Source organism: Struthio camelus, chromosome 3, assembly GCF_040807025.1.
Source record: "Struthio camelus isolate bStrCam1 chromosome 3, bStrCam1.hap1, whole genome shotgun sequence".
NCBI lineage: Eukaryota > Metazoa > Chordata > Aves > Struthioniformes > Struthionidae > Struthio > Struthio camelus.
This window is the reverse complement of record NC_090944.1, coordinates 109842052-109861737: the sequence shown is the minus strand read 5'-3', so window position 1 is coordinate 109861737 and position 19686 is coordinate 109842052. Positions and strand designations below refer to the sequence as shown.

The 19686-nt window shown below is 36.2% G+C and overlaps 1 protein-coding gene across 2 annotated transcripts in view; it reads left to right on the top strand.

The window, feature by feature from the left end:
* CAMKMT (calmodulin-lysine N-methyltransferase) overlaps positions 1 to 19686 on the top strand; it is a 228963-nt gene that overhangs the window by 187114 nt on the left and 22163 nt on the right. For both annotated transcript variants that reach the window (XM_068939656.1, XM_068939657.1), the window contains exons 6-7: positions 247 to 310; positions 5636 to 5702. In XM_068939656.1, the coding sequence (XP_068795757.1) occupies positions 247 to 310; positions 5636 to 5702 (131 nt within the window). The remainder of the gene's footprint in view (positions 1 to 246; positions 311 to 5635; positions 5703 to 19686) is intronic.

Genomic DNA, 19686 nt, shown 5'->3' with positions numbered 1-19686 from the left:
TCCGCTGTCACAATGCAATTACGGAACAGAATGATAGCAAGATAGAGGCTCCCGCAAATGGAATGATAAAAGTATTGACTGATTTGATTGAATGATTAAAATAATGCAGACATAAAATGAAAAAAGATTGAAGATTGTTACAGAGAAATAGGTGAGGAAGCATGATACTGAAGGCTTGTCACTCCTGTCTTCACTTCCACACAGACAAGCATATTTGCTCATTGTTTGCTGTGCTCTTTTTTTCAGGTTGCTATTTCTGCAGATGTCAAAGAAGTTCTGTTAACTGATGGAAATGAAAAGGCCATCAAAAGTATCCTTATTCAGATAGAAAACTGGTTTGTTGTGCTCATTCCTTTTTACTGGCTGAGTAACAATCGATATAAAGACAGACAGCATGGGGTATATTAAGAAAAAGTCCCCACACAAGTAATTAAAAAATAGATGTAGAATATCTTGAACAGAGCTACAATTTCCCCTATAATAAATTCCCCATTTTCTTCCTAAATTAAAAATGTACACGTTGCTATAGCGCAAGTACAGTAGTAGTAAATATTTGTCTTATGGTTCAGTACTGAAAGATTCCTTGTGTATGTGCTGCATGTAACAGGAGGTGTAGCAGCAGATCAAATCATTAGCTTCCTTTTGACTTATGTTATTTTTGCAGGAGACACTATATATTTTTTTTTTTGCCTGCAGATACTAACGTCTTAAAATATACACAGTATTTGTATAGTGTCGTAGCTTTTCTAGGGTATATTAAAACATATAGTTTCGTTATTGCTACTAAGTTGTAACTGCCTGCAAATTATCCATTTAGCCTGCTTAATCAATTATCATTTTGTCATTATTTCTCTTGATGTACCATTGTAAAACTACTCTGTCCCTTGTAGGCAGTATTTTATTATATTCCCCGTATGATTATATTAGAATAAATTGTTATTATGCCATACTAATATGAACACATAGTTCAGAAAATTGAACTGTACTTTGGCTAAGCGAGAGAATGAGTGAGCATAATTTGTGGCCACATTAAATATCAGCACAGAATAAGAACAGATATATATGGTGAATACTAATAGCCCTTAGAAATTGAGAGGAAAAAATGGAAGATACCTATTTGCTTTTGTTCCTTGGTAATCTTTCCATTTGCATTCTAAGGCAGACTAGTTGTTTGGGTTTTGGCCACTGCCTCGTCAGAATTATTTAGATTTCAGATTTGTGTGTATTTGAAAGCTAGCATAATGAGTACTTGCTGAAAGAATAAGTTAAACTATGTTGTAGGTTGAAAAAATTGCTATTGCTTATAACTGTTAAAACAGGAAACATGGCAGTGCATGTTAGCTATTAGCTTTAAAAACACGTTAGAGGTAACTTAGTGAACTATAATTCCTTACAACACTTTAAAAATTTCGTGGAGAAAGACAGCCAATCACGAATCATATCATTTAAAACTTGAAAGAAGCCTCATAAAAGTCTCCTTTTTCTTGAAAATGCAGGTTCTCAATTGTGTTCCAAGGATTTTTATTTTGCTAAATTCTAGTTGATTTCAAGTTCATGGCTTGAGGAGGAGGTGTTCATTATTCTATGTGGTTTTATACAGCATCACTTCTTCCAATCTTTCTCATACGTCTTTATGAAGATAAAAAATGTGGGGGAGTAAAAGCTTCTCAAAACTGGTATAATAAAACAAACTGAGGTTTGACAAAAGCATGTTTTTTGACAGAAGGTCATTTTACCCACAGAAAGCTTCAGGTGAGCTTGGTAATCATCAACTCACCAAATATCTTGCATAGGAGATTCCATAAACATACCTGGACTTTTATCAGATTTATCCATCTTCTACAGATAGGAGAATTGGTGAGTGCTAAAAATCAATCTTTGCTCAACCTTTGGAACTAAACAATTTAAAGCGCTATTATTCCTGAAAAAGATACTCTTAATGTAATCTAATAATTAATACACCTTAGTTTTCACAATATGTTTTAGAAATATCTTTTATTTCTGAAAGTCTTACAAGAAGTCTTCATCTGTATTCACTCAGTGAATCCCTTTTAGAGAAGTGGTTGGTGGAAGGCTCTAACAGGAATTTATTTTTCTTTTTTAACATTTGGTGCTCTGAAGGCTCAGCATTCAAAGTGCTTTTATTGTGCTGGATTTTACAATGGGCTTAATATTAGCAGGGTGCCAAAGTGCAGCAGACTAAGAACTTTACAGTGTAGGTGGAATGTATTCTTAAAAGAGCATGTAATAAAATTTAGGTTGCATTTTATGTTTTATGGACTTCACTAGTGATTTTATGATCTGTCGTACGGTAATTTTCTTTGGCATTCTTTGCTAGAGTGACTAGCTATAACACAAGTTTAGACTAAATTTAAATTTGTTTCAGCCACACCAGACTCACAGAAATCAATAAGATTTTTTAGTTTAGTTAGTATCACAGACTACAAATGATGTATGCCTGCTAACTTTTATTATTGCTGGTGGTATTTTTTAATTGTTTAGCGTACCAATTTAAATTAATGTGGGATAAAATACTGTTTTCTTGTCTATATTCTGCTCTTCAGGAATAGTTAATGCCTAGTATTATGCTTTTTTATGTAGGTATTATAGAATAAAATAATCTTGTTTAAAAATTACTGTTTACACCTTCCCTTAAATTTCTTAGGAAGCTTAAATTACATGCCAGTCATACTATAATATCCAAAAATTACTTTCCGAAAAGTGAAAGTGGTTGTCAACAAAAAAGGAAAAAAATCACTGTCAGAAGCCAGGAAATCACCAAGCAAGCCTGCTAATTATTCTTAATGGGCAAGATGAGCACATTAAGAAACAAATGAATACATCAGTGAAATGTAATTGAAAATCGACCTGGCAATAGTGCATTGCATCTGAGAATCTGCCTTTGTATTATTATCATCATCATAATTATTGTTGTTTTTGTTGTTGTTATCGCTATTCAGTGAGCGTAACTAACAGCTTTGCTTTGTGAAGTCTTAAGCTTTTGAGGATTTGATTTTTCTTTTAATTTTTGACAGTCTTCATATTATTCTCCATTTCATACTGCCACATGAAGTATTCAGCGTAAATGTTGTGTGTATCTATATTAGGATATGTTATTGAAATATTGCAAGTTAAAAAAATTGAAGAATATGTTAATTTCAAATCATTATTGTGATTTTAACCATTTCACTCTGAATATATAGCTATATTATCTATTAATTGATGGTCTTACGCAGGCCATGAGGTTTATGGAAATTTTTAAATTGATGTTGTGATGTAAGTTACTAATCCATTTAGAAGATTTCACTCCAACTCACTCTTTTTACTTGTCCTAGGCAGATTTTAACTAAATCATTCCTATTGCAAAACCTGTGAAATAAAGACAGATGTTCTTTCTTTTCCAGCTTCTTTCAAAACTTTATTGTTGATTTAGTGTGTTTGATCTAAATTCTTTCATGATTGTTTAAGTAAAGATAATATTAAAAATAAAAATGTAGATCTCTCAAGTGGATGTTAAAGATATATCTAGGCAAAGGCATCAGATTCAATCCCCTTTGAAATTTTCAGTAATATGCATTCAGATATAAATTTTCCAGTTTAGGTCATTTCTATGATAGATCCAACCTAGAATACTAAATTCTATTTCTCTGAAACACTGGAAGGATCTAGACTCAGTTCAACATGTCCAAATCCAAGGATCAGGTTCGTTTTTTGTAAAAAAAGTCTCCTGATTCAGAGACGCTATGTACCTTCTGTCTTAGCTCTGTTTCACACCATGCTCTAGTGATTTGGACTACTGTTGGAAAGTGTCAATAATACACAACATTGTTGCAGTGCACTGTAATGGCCATTAAAATATAGCATATGGATCTTTCAACAGTCCTGGGAAATTTAAGTTAGAAAGGTCATGTTCAGCCTGAATGCCTGAAGACATGGTTTTATAAATTATTTTAAAATGTTAGTGTTAACTTGTTTATTACAATTATTAATAGTTTTCCGCGGTGAAATAGTTTAACTAATTTATCAACAATGTGACTTCTGCCTCTACTGAAAGAATAGCATGCTTTGTTCATGGAGTTATTTATGCCTGCCTTTTGCTTCAGAAGTATGTGCCATTCCCTATTACTTTGTATTGCATATTGTGGCAACAATTTACAAGGGATGCCCAAAGTACAGAGATGGGTTTAAACCATTTTTCTGTCATTGAATTTGTAATTTTTAATTTCACAAAATACCAATTGTCTTTTCTTTCACATTGTTTGGATAGAGCTTTTCCTAAAATAACTCTTCTTAAATAGTCAGCAGTGTTAGGAAGGCTAATTATGTATTTCAGCAAAGGAAATAAAAAGATACATTAGTCATTGTTTAAATGAGCCTAACAGTACAGTATTCAATTTTCTTATAAGAGCATTTGCAAAGAAGAATTTAACTTTAGGGGCACCAACATCCTCCTAATTATCACCTGATTTCCTGTATCTTAAAAAAGAAGGAGCAGTCATTGACTTACTTTTCAAAACTATGCCTGTATGACTCAGTGCTACTACTGTAACACATTAGCGTCTGACTCTCTTTCTGATTTTAGAACTATGATCAGAATGAAGATTTGTTTTAGAGGAAACACATCCCTTTTCAGGTATCTATGCAGTAGTAGTAGTAGTAGCTGTAGGCGTCTACAGTAGGCTGTGGCATCTACGTTTATTGTGCTATTTGAGAGTGATTTTTTTTAGATATGCATGAATTCAAGTTGGCTCTCATTTAGTCTTCTCATACTTTCTCAGTGACTTGCTACACCTTGTCTTTCCAAGGGCTCTTCAGTAACCACACATGACTGATTGTAAAGGTTGTCTTTTCAGGGCGCAGCCCCCCTGGAAACTTTTCATTGGCAATCCTTGCTTTGGCTCTGCCTGAAGGGCTACCCAAATTTGTGACCTGATCTTCCAGACTGAAAGAGGCTGAAACACGAGGCAAAGGCAACACTTGCAAGGCCTATGGGGAAGAAAAGGCATTTTTTGCTTTCTACTGATCTGTTATGGCATAGAGGAGCTCCAAACCAGTCTCAAGAAAGTAAACAAACTAGAAACTCCCTTGGCTGCAGGTGAAAGTGCTCCTGTTGTATGTTGGATTTTATCCAGACAGTCAGAGCCAAGAGCAAAGGTACATGGGCTGTGGCAGGGGTGGAACTCAAAACCCTTCAGCCTTCGAAACCTCAGCACTGTGATCTGGTGATACAGTCAAAAGCAGCACAAATTAAGCTGCTCATTAAGTGACTGTGCTAATGAATTCCTGTTCCCCGCGGTTGTAATTCATATATTTGTAAAAGATAGTTGCCTTTAAATGTACGTAAGATATGGGAAACCTTTTTCAGCTCCCTCCCCCTTCCTTAAATGGAAGCGTTAATGAAAGAACTGTCAATAGAGGTAGACAACAATAGCAAGTTGCGGGCTAGATTTATGGCTGATGTGCCAGAGTAGCACTGTAAAATCTATACTTCTGAAAAGACTGACTATTATCACAGATTAAAGCAGACCAAACAGATAAAAGACACTATGAAGGTATTAACAATGGAAAAAATATTCCTGATGATTTTTTATTACTGCTCTAATTTTATAGATATTTCTTAACAAGTATGCTACAGATGTAAGTGACATCATCACAAGAAACCAAAATGCGGGAGTATTTAAGGCTCAGAAAGTGGCAAGCTGGTAAGATTCTGCTAAAGTGGCTTATAGATTCTTGCATGTAATTGTATATTTAATGTAAGTGGGAAATGTATGCAAAAGTGTGACCTATATGATTAATGCTGACACAGATGTATACAATGTAAGAAGATGTGTCACAGTGTAAGTGATGCAAACCAGAAAGTTGAAAGTATTAAAAAAAATTATTTGAATTACTTTTTTCACCTGGCAAATACAGTGTGATTAATCTTGGTGACATAATGGTCCCTTTGCTTTTTATTTTTTTAAACATACAGCAAGTCTTTTCAAGCTGCTGTTCATTGCATAGTTGAAATTTGGCTTCTTGAGTATCAGCATTACCCATTGTACCGAAGAAGAGACTTGGAATGAATGTATCTAAATAACTGGTAGTGTTCATTTTTAAATAATTCTGAGCAGCAAATTCCTTTACCCCTGAGGCAGATGTTGTTGGGCTCTTTGTGGGAAGATTTTGGCCATCCCGTCTCCTGGATCAGTATCATGCAATGTTGTTGCAAAGGCAAATGGGCCATGTGGGAGATAGGCACAGAGTGCTAGGGCCTTTCTTTACGGTCGTTGATCAGATTCTGAAGTCAGGGCGCACCCAGTGTTTTTCTCAAACTGCACCTGCTTTGTTGTCTCAGTTATTGCTGAAGACGTGCTCTAGAGGGTGAGCATTGTAGATGTTCAGAGAACTTCCTTTCTGATCGTCTCCAGAGCTGTTCCTGATCCATCCTATAACTGCTACTTATTTCATTGAAGTAAGGACTTTATATTGCATAGATTCACCAGAAATCTCCATGTGTGGTAGGGGCCGAAAGCAGCTGAGGATTTGAAGTGTGTTCATTTTTGATAGTAACTAAAAAGTAAATTATCATACAGTACTTCCTATTTATGTTACAAGACTATGAATTAGAATGTGCTTAGGGGTGGCTACCTAACAGCAAATAGTGCACTCGCGTTTGTGTGTCTAAATGGTTTTTTTTAAAATAACTTGTATTTCAGAATAAGGGCCCTTAGTCCATCTCAGAGTGACAAAAGTAAAGTAGAAAAAGACAAGCTGTAACAGCAGAAGAGGCATATTAACATAGAGGGTAAAGGCCATACAATTTTAATTCATTCACATCATTCATCCTATGCTTGTGCAACCAATAGACAAGTTCTTTAAATGAGCACTTAAGGTTAGAAAAATATCTGACTTCATTATGGTATACGTCTGTACACCTTAGAAACATATCTGTGCATCCCAATAATTGTCTTCCCAGTAGACAAAGGCCATACAGGCCCCAGGAACAGTCTTTTAGGTTCCAAGTGCAGAGTGCTTCTTGTGAGCAACCTCAAAAACTCAGCTGTGCCTCAGGGGGAGGCTGTCTTTTGTGGTACCTCTATACAGAATCTTAGATTTTGTAGTTTTCCAGTAGCTGCATACTTTGTATAGGATTTCAGACTTCACCCCTTGTCAAGATTTCAAACCTGGTCTTTTAGATATCAATCAAAAGCACATTTTCTACCCTATCCTCATTTACATTTATCTAATGCTTAAGGTCATTTGTGATCATTTGAGTGTATTTCAGCATATGGAATCAGTGAATAATAGATTTCAGCTTCATGCTGTGAAGAAAGATTGTGTTTTTACAAGACACTATGTTGTTTACTGGGTGTTAATAATCACTAATTGATAAACATATCTAGACTTCATAAAATGTTGCATTTTAAGGAATAAAAGTGTCAAGTGTTTAACTTATCAAGTGCATTAGCATTTTGGGATTTATTTGCATAAATAAAATAATTAAATTACAAAAAAAGTGAAGTCCTATCTCAAAGCAGAAAGCACTTTCATTATAATAAACATTTTATTTGATTTTTACTTCTATATTCTTAAGGCTTTCACAGGTTTGTTGTAACATATTCTGTACAATTTTAAAAAATATGTATTCAAATAACTAATCTCAAAAATCATTTTGCATTTCTTCTATATTGTACACATTAGTAGTTGATGTTTCCTGTCAAAATTAAGGCTATGCTTTTGTTAGTTATTTGAGAAGTATTAATAGATGGATCAATCCTTTGGATTTAGTAATAGCATGTGATGAAGACAGTAGTTATGAAATTATTTGAACACGTCTCAAGACCATGGAGAAGCTTGAAAGGCTGATGTAGTAGCTGAATATTACCGTAATCCTGATTCACTTTTTCTACAACCCCAAACCTTAGTTTTGTAATGATATACGGAAAAAAATCATAAGAAAATGTAATATTTTGTAGAGAAGAATGCAACACTGACATGCAAATGACTTTACATTGATCCAAACTTGTGGGCAGAAGAATGACAAGTACAATGATGTATTTAAATGACATATTACAACATTAATTTAATCTCAAGAAAGCATTACATATTCCTCAGTCTTGCCTATCATTTAAACAGGGGCCAGTACAGAGACTCTTACCATATAAAACATAATTCAGAATAGACTCTTCTCACTGCATCTCCATCTCACTTTGGGATATCTTTTCCTTGCACATGGAGTGGAAATTATGAGGTATGAGACTCAGTCTGTCATGTTTCAGATATGTAACTCTAGACTTGGAAAATATGCCAAAAATGTCTGGTAAAAAAATGAGCAGTCCAATATCAGCCAAGAGAAGTTAGATTAGGACATCCTGCCATATATTTATTTATTTAGATTTATACAAAATGCAATAAATGAGCACTTATTTAGCTCTCTGCCAACTCTTGATTATTGTTTAAAAGTACGGTAGTGAAAGCCAAACTGGCAGTTTGTCATATTATGTGTTATAATATAATAACAGATATTTAGTAAACAGTTTACTTCGGCATTGACTATACAGTTCTATGTTTATTTTTAGCTTCCAGTGGCATATACAGAATTTCTTGCTAATGCTTATTGGGAATATGTATGGTAATGCCACTGTTACTAATAATGACTTGCTATAGTAAGGCAAATTACTAATACCATGTATGAGTTTGATAATTTTATTTTTTCCCCCATTCACAAATTACCCATAAATCACTTTAAATTTACCCCATAACTTGGCATATGAATTATCCTGATAGCCGTCTTCATACCGTCAGCTGTTGACATGCATCTTACCATTGTTTGAACATATCCACTAATGATCAGAACAGCAATAACAAAGTTGTGGAGTCTGCTCTTTTTCTTCTTTTTCACGTGAAAAACTGTCTAAAGCGTGGGTTTGGCATTATAGAATTTGAAGAACTGTTGTTGTTACAAGTGTCTTGATGGAAAAGCTTTATCAAAGAGGAAAAATTGTAATATTTTCTAAAGGTTAATGGACTGTTTGTCTTACCTACCAGGGACTTTGTTCTTCCATCAGATTCCCTTGTCTGAGAAGACTGACTCAGTCAAGAACAAAATTGGTGTATTTATTACTGGTATCAGACCTATGAGTTTTAGGTATGGACAAGTCTACTATGTTGCTAAGAGCTGCCCCAGGAGGATTACATTCTACGCAGTAGTGAGAGCAAGTACATACAACATAAAGACAGGGAGAGAAATGCTTATTGCACAATGCCCTTTGTTAGATCTGATTAGTAGTAGTTTATCATGTACTCTTTGTCCATGTTACAGTCAGCATTAGAACCTGCATTAAAAAGGTATGATGAAGAGACCAAAAATAACAATTCTTGCTCCTTCAAGGTTAACAGATAGATTATCATGTTATCCAAGATTGTAACGTTTCTTACTAATACAGTGAATTTACAAGCTTCCTGAACTAAGCCTAAAAGAAAAAGCACCTTTCTAAGGACCAAAGGGTATTTAGTAGTAGAGAAGGAAGAGGCGTCAGTGACAAGTCGCTAAGCTACATAGTCCTGATTCCACTTCTTACATTAATTGCCTTTTTCTCCCTAACTGCCAACATGTGAATATTTTACCTTGCTGCAATGATCTTCAAATCTACCAGCTTCCCAAGTTTCCTCACTCCAACTGATCATACAACAAGCTCCATTGTCTTTAATAAAGACTTCCTACATGTTTCCACTCATCACATTGACCTGAGCATTGGTAAATTCAAACTTATTGTATGCACATTTATTGAGCTTGTTGTGTTTGTTGGCTTTGTAACCCTCAATTAATCTTTCTTCAAATTACTTTTCCGATCTCCCCATGTAAAATTCTTGCATATACAGCACACCTTGGCAAGGAAGAAGCTGCCGAAAGAAACATTTCCTGTTTTTTGATTAGAAAGAAAAGGATCCTGGTTCCTGCTGTCTTCTTTTGATGTGCCTATGTATGTAGTAGAAGAAACAATGAACAGTCTTTCTGTTCATGCCCATTGTGAATTTGTAGCACTCTGTCATAGAAAACTCAACTCAGGTGGAAGCCATTCTGTACCTTTGTTCATACTTGCCCTTCTCTATAGCTTTTCCAGTTTCAATATACTCTTTTTGAGGTGAGGGGGAGCAGGACTGCCTACAATATTCAAGGTGTGTTGTGCAAACGATAGATACATGCAGTGGTATAATTACGTTTTCCATTTCTCTTCTAAAAATGCCTCACAGTGATCTGCTTTTTTGACTGCTGTTGAACTGATGTTTTCATGGCACTGTCTGTCATAACATCAAGAGCTTTCTCCTGAGTGGTGATGATCAGTTCGTAGACCTTCCTTTTATGCATAAAGCCAGAATTCTTTTTCCCCTTGTGCTATTTGCGTTTACCCAATACTGAATTTTATCTGCCATTTCATTGTACAATAACTCAGTTTCATCCTTCTGCAATTCTTCAGCCTACTTTTTTATTTGTTATCTTGAATAACCTTATAGCATGAGCAAACTTTGCCACCTCGGTGCTCATCACTTGTAAACATGTTAAATAGAACAGATCCCTTGGAAACTCTACTGATTATCTCCCTCCATTGTGAGAACTGACCATTTACTACTACCCCGTTTCCTATCTTTTGTTCAATTATTTATCCAGGCCAGGACTCTTATCCATGGCTGTCCGCTTTCCTTACATGTTACTGGTGAGGGACTTTGCCAAAAGCCTTTTGGAATCAGAGGGAGTCTGTGTTACCCAGATCACCCTTATGTAAACACTTGTTGACCCCTTTGAAGAGCTCTGAAAGGTTCATAAAGCAGGACTTCCTTCTACAGAAGACATCATCCCTCAAAAAAGGGTTTTGTGATGAAATTGTCTTCAATTTCTTCTACAGTGAACACTGATGCAAAGAATTTGCTTAACCTCTCTGAAATTGAGTTATCCTCTGTGAGTGCTCATTCTGTACCCTGATTATCTGCTGGCTCTACAGACTCTCCTGAAGTGCTGGCAGGAAGATTTAGTGCAAAGGAAGGAGCACGCTCATTTTTGGCCTGTGTAATTTTATTTTTATATTTAATTTGCCAAGTTTTTGATCCTTTCTTCATTTGGATGCGACCTCTGCTTTTGGAGGAATGACTTCTTGTTTCTAACAACCTCTTTTACTGTTTGGTTATACCAACTGACTTCTACCAACTTCTAAACATGTCTTGTTAGTGTATTATTTCACACATTTGTGTTGATTTAATGAAATGAAAACTTGTTTAAAACGACATTGGAGTAGTGTCTTTCTTCTTTTTGTGACCAGGTAAAAATATATGAAGAGAGAAAAGGGAAAGACTTTGTAAAGAAATTTCTGTGTGTTTGGAAGAACAGGGAAAGAAGAGCTAGGTGCTATCTAGAAGAATGTTCTTTCATTGTTTTAAATAATTCTTGGTTGTGCTTTGTCAAATTCTTGGCTGTATTTTATGATGGTCTTCTCTGAGCTTTAAAAATATGCTGTTGGTAAAACTATTCCTCTTGCACCAACTTGGACTGGACAGAAAGACTAGGTAGAGACCACCGACATAAGAAAGCTTATGTCTTTCTTTCTAAGACTTTTAAGGAAAATGTCTGTGAGATGTTAGAATTTAATTCTTTTTATTATTATTATTCCTATACTTATATATGTATCCGTCTTTTTTAGCCAGTCCTCACACTGTGTTTCTTGATTCGTGTTATCACCTTGTACCTTGTCTACCCTGCCTCCTCTACCTTTGTTCTACCTTAGTGTGCAGTCATCACGTACATTTTACACACTTTCACATTTACTGCCTCCTTCAGAGGTGCTCTCTGCTAATGTTAGCGACAGGCATAAAAAAGTTGGGGTATATTAAATTTTGATAAAGCAATTTTTATAATGTTATCTTTGTTTATTTCATTAATAAGGCGGTTATTCAAACACTAAGCAAGAATATTGAAAGTGAAAAGGATTCAAGAAAGAGGCAAAAGAATGGATCAGGGTCAGGAAGTGAAAGAGTTAAAGAGCTCTGTTTACGTAACTTGTCAAAGAAATGACTTGATTGTTAAAAATGAGTTGATTTTCATATGAAAGTCTCCTGTGGGAAAAAAAATCATTAATAGAAGATCACTCTTTAATCTAGCTTACAAGTACCTCACAAGATATAGAAATTGAAGCCAGACAAATTCAATGTAGAAAAAAATTAGTTTTGACAGAGAGAGAATGATAATATATTAGAACACCTTTCTATGGGAAGTGGTAGTTTCTCAAGCAGTGAATATATTTAAATCAAGTTAAGGATCTTTCTGAAATGTGCCTTAATTTGCTGAGACATGGGCTTGATGTAGAAAGTTGAGATCCTCCATGATTATTATGGTCTCTTCTGCCCTCAAAATCTAGGCATCTGCAGATTACCTCCCCTCTGATGTTCTTTCCGCTTTCCCCTGTTCAGTCCTTCTGGACCTGCCTGTCTTGTACCTTCACTTCTTTGCTTTCCAATTTTTCTTCTTTTGATTGTCATTCACTTTTTCATGGATAGACTGTTTTCCATAAAGCAAGGAACCATCTTCTTTTTCTTCAAATTTCTACTCAAAATCCACATTTGCAAAGCTTTCATTCACTGATCCTACCAGTATGGTTGTACTGCATGTGCCTATGCTGTCTTGCATTTTGAAGCAGGATATTTTATTAAACCATGTCTGTCTGAATTAGCATGTGAGAACCATCCATTTTGTGCACTATGAACCACATGAACCTTGCTAAAAACAGTAGTCAATCGCCTGAACAAAGACTAATTTCTAATGTATTGGCATAGAGGACGGACGAGGAAAAGCAAATTTGGAAACACCAGTGTTATTTTTTTATTAAAAAAATTTTTATGTAAGATTTTGCAGTCTTAAAAAATCAAGTGCGTTGTTGTACTGAATGCTGGGCTGTTGTGTGTGTACAAAATTGGTAACTTTTTATTCTGCAACTGTTGTACTGACATGCAGTGTTTTTGGAATGTTCCAAAAATTTGATAGCCTTTGACATGGATCATATGTGTGAGTGTTAGGAGTGTTATTTTTGAAGATGTATAATGGTAATTTTTCCATCTAAATATTAGCAAAATATGTTTTAAAGGTAATCTCAGAACAAAGGACAAGGGAAACAAGTCACTTTATCATCCAGTTATAAAAAACAACTTTTAGTCAGGAAAACTCAGATTGTTGGATTTGGTGGTTTTTCCTTTTTCTTTTTCTTTTTTTTTTTAATAAATGTTGAGGACGGGTCATGAATTGTGTCAGGCTTTGTATGAGCATAGAGCAAAAGGCAGTTTGTGACCAAGAGAGTGTGTGGTGTAAGACCAAAGATAGATATTGTGAGGAAGGCTAACAGGGATAATTGTAGTCAACATGGTAGACGGGTTGTGGCACAAGAGAAGCCGAACCTCTTTCCAGTTTTTATATGCACTATTGCATTGGAGGGTTTCAAGGATAATGGAGTAACTCTGTGAATTTTCATGGATAACAGAGTGGAAGAAAATTGCAAAGGTACTTCCTTGAAAAACTACGTGAAAGATGTAGACTGACATTAGGGCTGATTAAGGAAGGGACTTGTCCTTTCAATATTGTGTGAGAGATAACAAATAGGGAAGTGAACTGTTGTAACTTACCTGGAGGAGTACAAAGAGAAAGATGACAAGATCAGGGTTGTGGGCAAGAAAAAACAATCTTTGCAGGAGTCTACTAAATAAATATTAATAGGGCAAGACAATTTTTCAAAGACCAGAGAAAACAATATTGTGATGTTAAGATATAAGTGATGATGACATGGTCAAGAGCTAAGGTTGAGAGAGGCAGATGGGAAAGTTCTTAGAGATGCTGTGCAGAGAGAATAGGCAAAATCTGAAAAGAACTTGGGTGTACAGATATGGAGGAAGGTCTTAGCTGAATCCAGATTACACACTGGAAGTAATGGTTACGTCCCTGTGGATCAAGAAAAAGAGGTGACAACAAAGCCTTGTTGCGCTTTAGAAGTGTTGAGCTTGAGGTGAAGGCCGCTCATTGGGGCTATGAAAAAGATTGAGCTGTAAGTCTGGACACACAGATGGGGTGCAGTAGAGAAGTGTATTGATGAGTTATCAAAATAGAGAGGATAGCTGGATTTGCTCTTGTGGACGGGATAGCTCAGAAGTAAGGTTTAGAGGAGGAAGGAGAAGATACAGCATTGTGAAATTATCAGAAATGTGGAGAAGGTATGGAGAGGATCGTTTGAATAATAGATTGAAGAGACAGTAAATGACATAATAAAAAAATAGAAAATGGAAGAATAGCAGATGCTAATGAATAGCAAGATTTTACTGGTCTGATGTGAGAAGAAACATCAAGGAGAATGAAGATGAAATGCAACTTTTGAGGCCATTTGGAAAAAATCATTGGGAGACTTAGACAAGAGTAAATAAATTAAGTGGAAGTTGCCAAAGTTGCAAGGGGATAATCTAAGAAGCTGTTAGAAATAAATTCCGATTAGCAATTATAAATATTACGTTTTAGCAGTGAAGCAGTGAAGGTAAAAAAGGCAGAAGGTGAAAGAAAAGGGAGAAGTAAGAGCAACCTGATGAGAATATAATGAGAAAGATGGGGAAATGGAAGCAGGAAAAGTTGCAGTACTCTCCAGAGGAGTTCAGATGATATGTGCACACTCTTGCTAAATTAAAATCTGTTGCTTTGATCTTTATACAAAACTGAGGAATCATAGAGATCAAGGTCTGCAGAAACATCCTGGTGATTCCTGTTGCTAATGTGTTAAAGGACTTGCTTGGTTAATGTCATAGAGAAGGTCACATAAATACTCAGACAAAATCTTTCACCCAAATCTATATGCACACCAGTGATAGTTCTTCTCAAAAACTAAAACCTAAATTAAAATATGACAAGAAGAAGTTGGTAGATGAGGATTCTTGGTAGCTGTTCATCTGTTAATTGGGACATTTTTTTGGATCTTTATTAAAACTGCTAGTACATCCTGAGGCAAAGCAGGCATTTGCGTCCTTTAACTTTCTTTCTGATTTTGACTTTTTGTCTTTATCTGCACAGCTACTCTTTCGCTAACTTGAGGCCTACTCTAACCTGTGCCAGGAGATACATATGATCAAGAGAGTTAGCCTGTTTTGTCCTCTGTAAGTTACCTATCTAGACACATTAGGAGGACAACCATTGAGTCACAGAAGTTGAGTAATAGCAGCAGTATAGTATTTTGCATGAGAAATAAAAAGCTGGTAAAATCAGGATTTTGTTGCAGATTGTTGAGATAAGTTACCAATTGTAAGAAAAGATATACTGACGTTTGTTAGGCTATTCTTCATAAATTAGAATTACTTTACAGGGGAAATGTAGCTCTGGCTGCCGTAACTGTCCTTGGGAGATTTACCATTTTGGGTTTTTGTTTTTGAAACGCAAGGGGGCATTTGTGGGTACATTGTTAGTATTTAAAGAAAAGGTGCTCTTCTTTCAGTTTCTATTTTCTTATTTGATCTTTTTGTTCTGTTATTATTACAACTCTTTTTATCTTGACCTTAATCACATTCTCTGGCTTGTCAATTCAAAAGATAAATCAGAAGAAAAAAAAAAGAAGAAAATGCTTTGATTCTTTTTTTGTTTAATGAATTTGTTGCTTTAGAATGGTGTAAGATTGACAGCCTAGGAAACCAAAGCATCAGTACATATTTTCGCAGACTATTTCAGTAGTATGCTTTATCTCTGACCTGGAAAAGCCACCTCTGTGTGTGAGAGGATAGTTCATTCTCCATAGCTCATTCAGTCCTTGTCCTTTTCGCTAGGACTGCCATCAAGATTGCTAATTATAGTAATAGGTTTGTGACGTGGGTACTTTTCCTCTGAAAACTGGTCAAATTCATTTGATATAGGCCATAAAGCAGCCATTAGTGGGTACCAAGTTTCAACCACCATCAGCTTGGCCTAAGTAGTAGCTGAACAGTCTTTCCCTCGCAACCTATTTCATTTTTTAACATTTTTGTAAGAGGCAAAAAAACCTCCCAAATTGTTTTATATTTCCAGTGGGTTTCAGGTCCTTTTCTACTGAAATTAAATTACCTACTTTCAACTGCAAAAACTAAAACCTGCATAGTTTAAATAAGCCAGCAAAAATTAAAATCAAGAGTGGGCTTCAGACAACCTTAAATATGTTATTTTTATCAGAAAAGCCATTAAAAGTATGGCTTAGACAGAAACACGGCGGAAAGTATGTTTTCTAAATTTGCAGAATAATTTCAGCTGTTAGTATTGTAGCATCTTACCTCAAAAGAAACACATTAAAAATGTTATATCTTTAAAAGTTCTTATTTTACAGGAAGAAAATGGGAAAACAAATATTTTGAAGCTTCAGAAACTTCATTTTTCTGTACTAATTCAAATAATGATTTTTCTCAGTCTTATCTGCTTTGTGCATTCAAGATGACCACTCAAAAGACTGAAAAAGTAACCCTACAAAATCTTCTGGACCTGCTCCCCAGTTCTTTGGCAGCAAAATTCTTGCCTTAGTATTGATTCCATATTATCTCATAAATAGTAAATTAAATCAGTTCCTAATTTCACATGTGAAAACAGTCTTTTTTGTGTCAATGAATTTAGTATTGTTGAGAAGGGAGCAAGAAGAAAATATGTTAACAAAGATTTGCTTTTTCTAATTCTGGCACTCAACATGTTACCAGAAACCTAAAAGATTTTTGTGGCACAGTATTGCTTATTTTTAAAGGAAATTTCATAAAAGCTGAGATTTTCAGATTTCTGTTGCTAACACTTTTCTGATTTTCCTAGCAGTGCTTTTCTTTAAATGAAGATGCATTTGGTTCTTAGTTCACTGTACTCTCAGTATTTCCTTCAGCTCTGGCCAATAAGTCCAAGAGCCATGTCATCAACAATCCCTGGAAGAAGCGTTCATTTTTCCTTACTCTACATATAGATACATGCATTTAGATACACGTGCACACAGCTTTATTCATCTCAGTGTGGTTTGCAGTATGGGTAGATTTTTCTGTACTTCATGTTCAAGAATTATGTTTAGATTACAAGAACTTCCATTGCTCTTTGATGCTATTTATTGATGTCCTGACTCTGATTCATTACTTTCATTAGCATTAGAAATCAAAATGACTGACTGATTCAGAATCAGGCTGGTTCTGACGTCAGTGTTAAAGATGTAATAATTCTGACTTTGAGCAGAGTTATTTCTGATTCCTTAACATGCAGAGGCATATCCACTTCACAGATGCAAATGCAGATATACATATGACTGCAGGTCATGCCAATTTTTGGCAGCTTTAATCAGATAACAGTTTTGACACAGTAGCCCAGATTTAGCTACCTAAATTTCTGAGGTTGCTACTGAGCTACATGTACCATCGCTACACTTCAGCACGTGAGTTTTATTTGCGCTAGTCTAAAGACAGCATGGATAAATGTATATAGCTTATGGTTACACCTTTCCCTGCGGTGTGCACAGGCCAAGTGAGATCAGAATCAGTCCTGCTATTATTTGTTTTATAGACAGTATCTTTAGTTTACAAGGTTATTTCCCAACATTAATAAAGATGTTCCTTTGCCCTTTGAGAGTTAATGGTAAAGTAGGATTTGAAAATCTTCTGTGCAAATTTATCACTGGCCTTAGCATAAGTATCCTGTCTTCAGGAAGTGCAGCAGTATTGGAGCTAGTGGCCCGGAGCAGCTCTGGAGCTAAATCAGGAAAATGGAGGAAGCCTGGCTTATGGCTGGGTGCGCTTCCCTTAGCTCATGCCTTGTAACAGCACACAGGCCAGTGCTGTTGCACCACTGCGCAAGCTCCTGCTAGCTCAACTAGTCTATATTTTGCTCAGCGTTATGGCTGCTGAGCTTTTACGTACCTGCACCAACTCCTTTGTGCCTTTGGTAGGTGTGCACAGAAAATGCTGTATTTTGGGTGCTCAGCAGGAACCTGACAGTAACGTAAGAGGTTTGGGGGGGTTTTTTTGTTTTTGTTTTGTTTTTTTTTTCCTAGGAGGAGCCACCTGTGCTGCCTTCCGAACTACATGTGTGAAGTATAGTAAATATATAGATTTAAAAAAATCGTAATACAGATCCCTATAGTGGTACTGATCAGATCTCTGCTTCTGCAGCAATGAGAACCAAAGGTGGCCTTTCAAGGCTCGCAGTTCATCTACCAATTTCCAGGTCTGCTTCAGGATTCTTAAAATATTAGAGTGCGTGCTTTAAACCCACAAAACTCACCTTTACCTAATTTTCACCATTCTAACCTAAGTTTCCACGGAAACAGGGTTGAAAAAGCCGCTGGTAGCCAGCAGGCAGCCAGCCGCTGAGAGTGAGAACTCTCCTTTGTCACTTTCCACTCCTGGCGGCCTGCTGAGTGCCAGTGTGCAAAGCTACCTAGGCTTCGAAAATCTGGAAGACTTTCAATTTGAGGGGGAAAAATTAAATTAATCTACTCTTTTCACTCTTTGGATTGTCACAGTAAATTCCAGGAGGGCGAATGGGCTAATGAGCCCTGATCCGTTCGGTCGCGCTGAGCCCCTCGTAAGCGAAGCTTTCCCAGCCGACCGGGCCTGTCCTTTCATAATTTCCGTGTTTTAAAAGCAGTCTGTCTCAAAATTTGTGTCTGTGCGCAGGCACACGCGTGTCCTCATAGCTTAATTCTTTCTTTGTGGAGCTCTGTGTTTTGATACAAACGTGCATATTTTTATATATACCACTCATGCGTGTATAGTATATTTCTGAGCCTTTTCTGCAGATGGTGCAGTCACAATGTACAATTCCCTTTTTTCATGTATACTCAGGGCACATTTCTGAATGAGCACATTAAAACTGATCCTCAGTTAAATATTAGGAGTAGTATGTGAATGGAGATGGCTTTTAACCAGAAGTAGATTATAGCTGCGGGAAGACTAAAGGGTCTGTTTGGTCAAGACTCATACAAAACTGAGATAAGCATGCACAACCTGACAAGATCAGATTAGACCCTTCCCCCACAAGTGCTTTTCCCATAAATATTTATCCACTTCCTTTTATAAATAACCAGGAAATGAAAAAGGAGGATAGACTGTTTTTAAAAAATGCACTAGAAATCGAAATGCAGCTTCAAATCTGGGGAGTAATGATGTTTTAAGTATGCAGTGAATTCCAATAGTAGTTGCTGTTTTTAAACGGGAGCAAAGTACTGAAATTCTTCATGGCAGCTGCATAAAGCAGCAGCATTTACAGACAAAGAAGAAGTTGGCGCACGTGTGCATTTTCGCCTGTTATTAGGTATCTTAGAATTAAAGAACTTATCACCTATGAGAGAATAGGTGCTGACAGAGTCAGCCCTGCTGTATTTTTAAGCTTGCCCGAGGCACCGTAGCTGGCATGGAAGTTAAGCTGGGCATTCTTTCACCCTGTCCCTCCTCCCTCGAGCCCAAGCGAATGCTCACTTCATCAGCGAGAACCACAACTGACTTGCCTGCCAGATGTAACGGAGAGCCACGAATTCACATCTGCTTTGCAAATTTGTGTTACGTTCCGATGGTCAATGCTTTGACTCGCACAGTGGTGGTAGGGGTAAAAATCTCAAGCCATATACGGGCCACTAATTCAGAAATGAGTATTTGTTGGTGATGCACTGACCAGACTGCGTGGATTGCCTTTCTGCTACAGCAAAAAGGTAG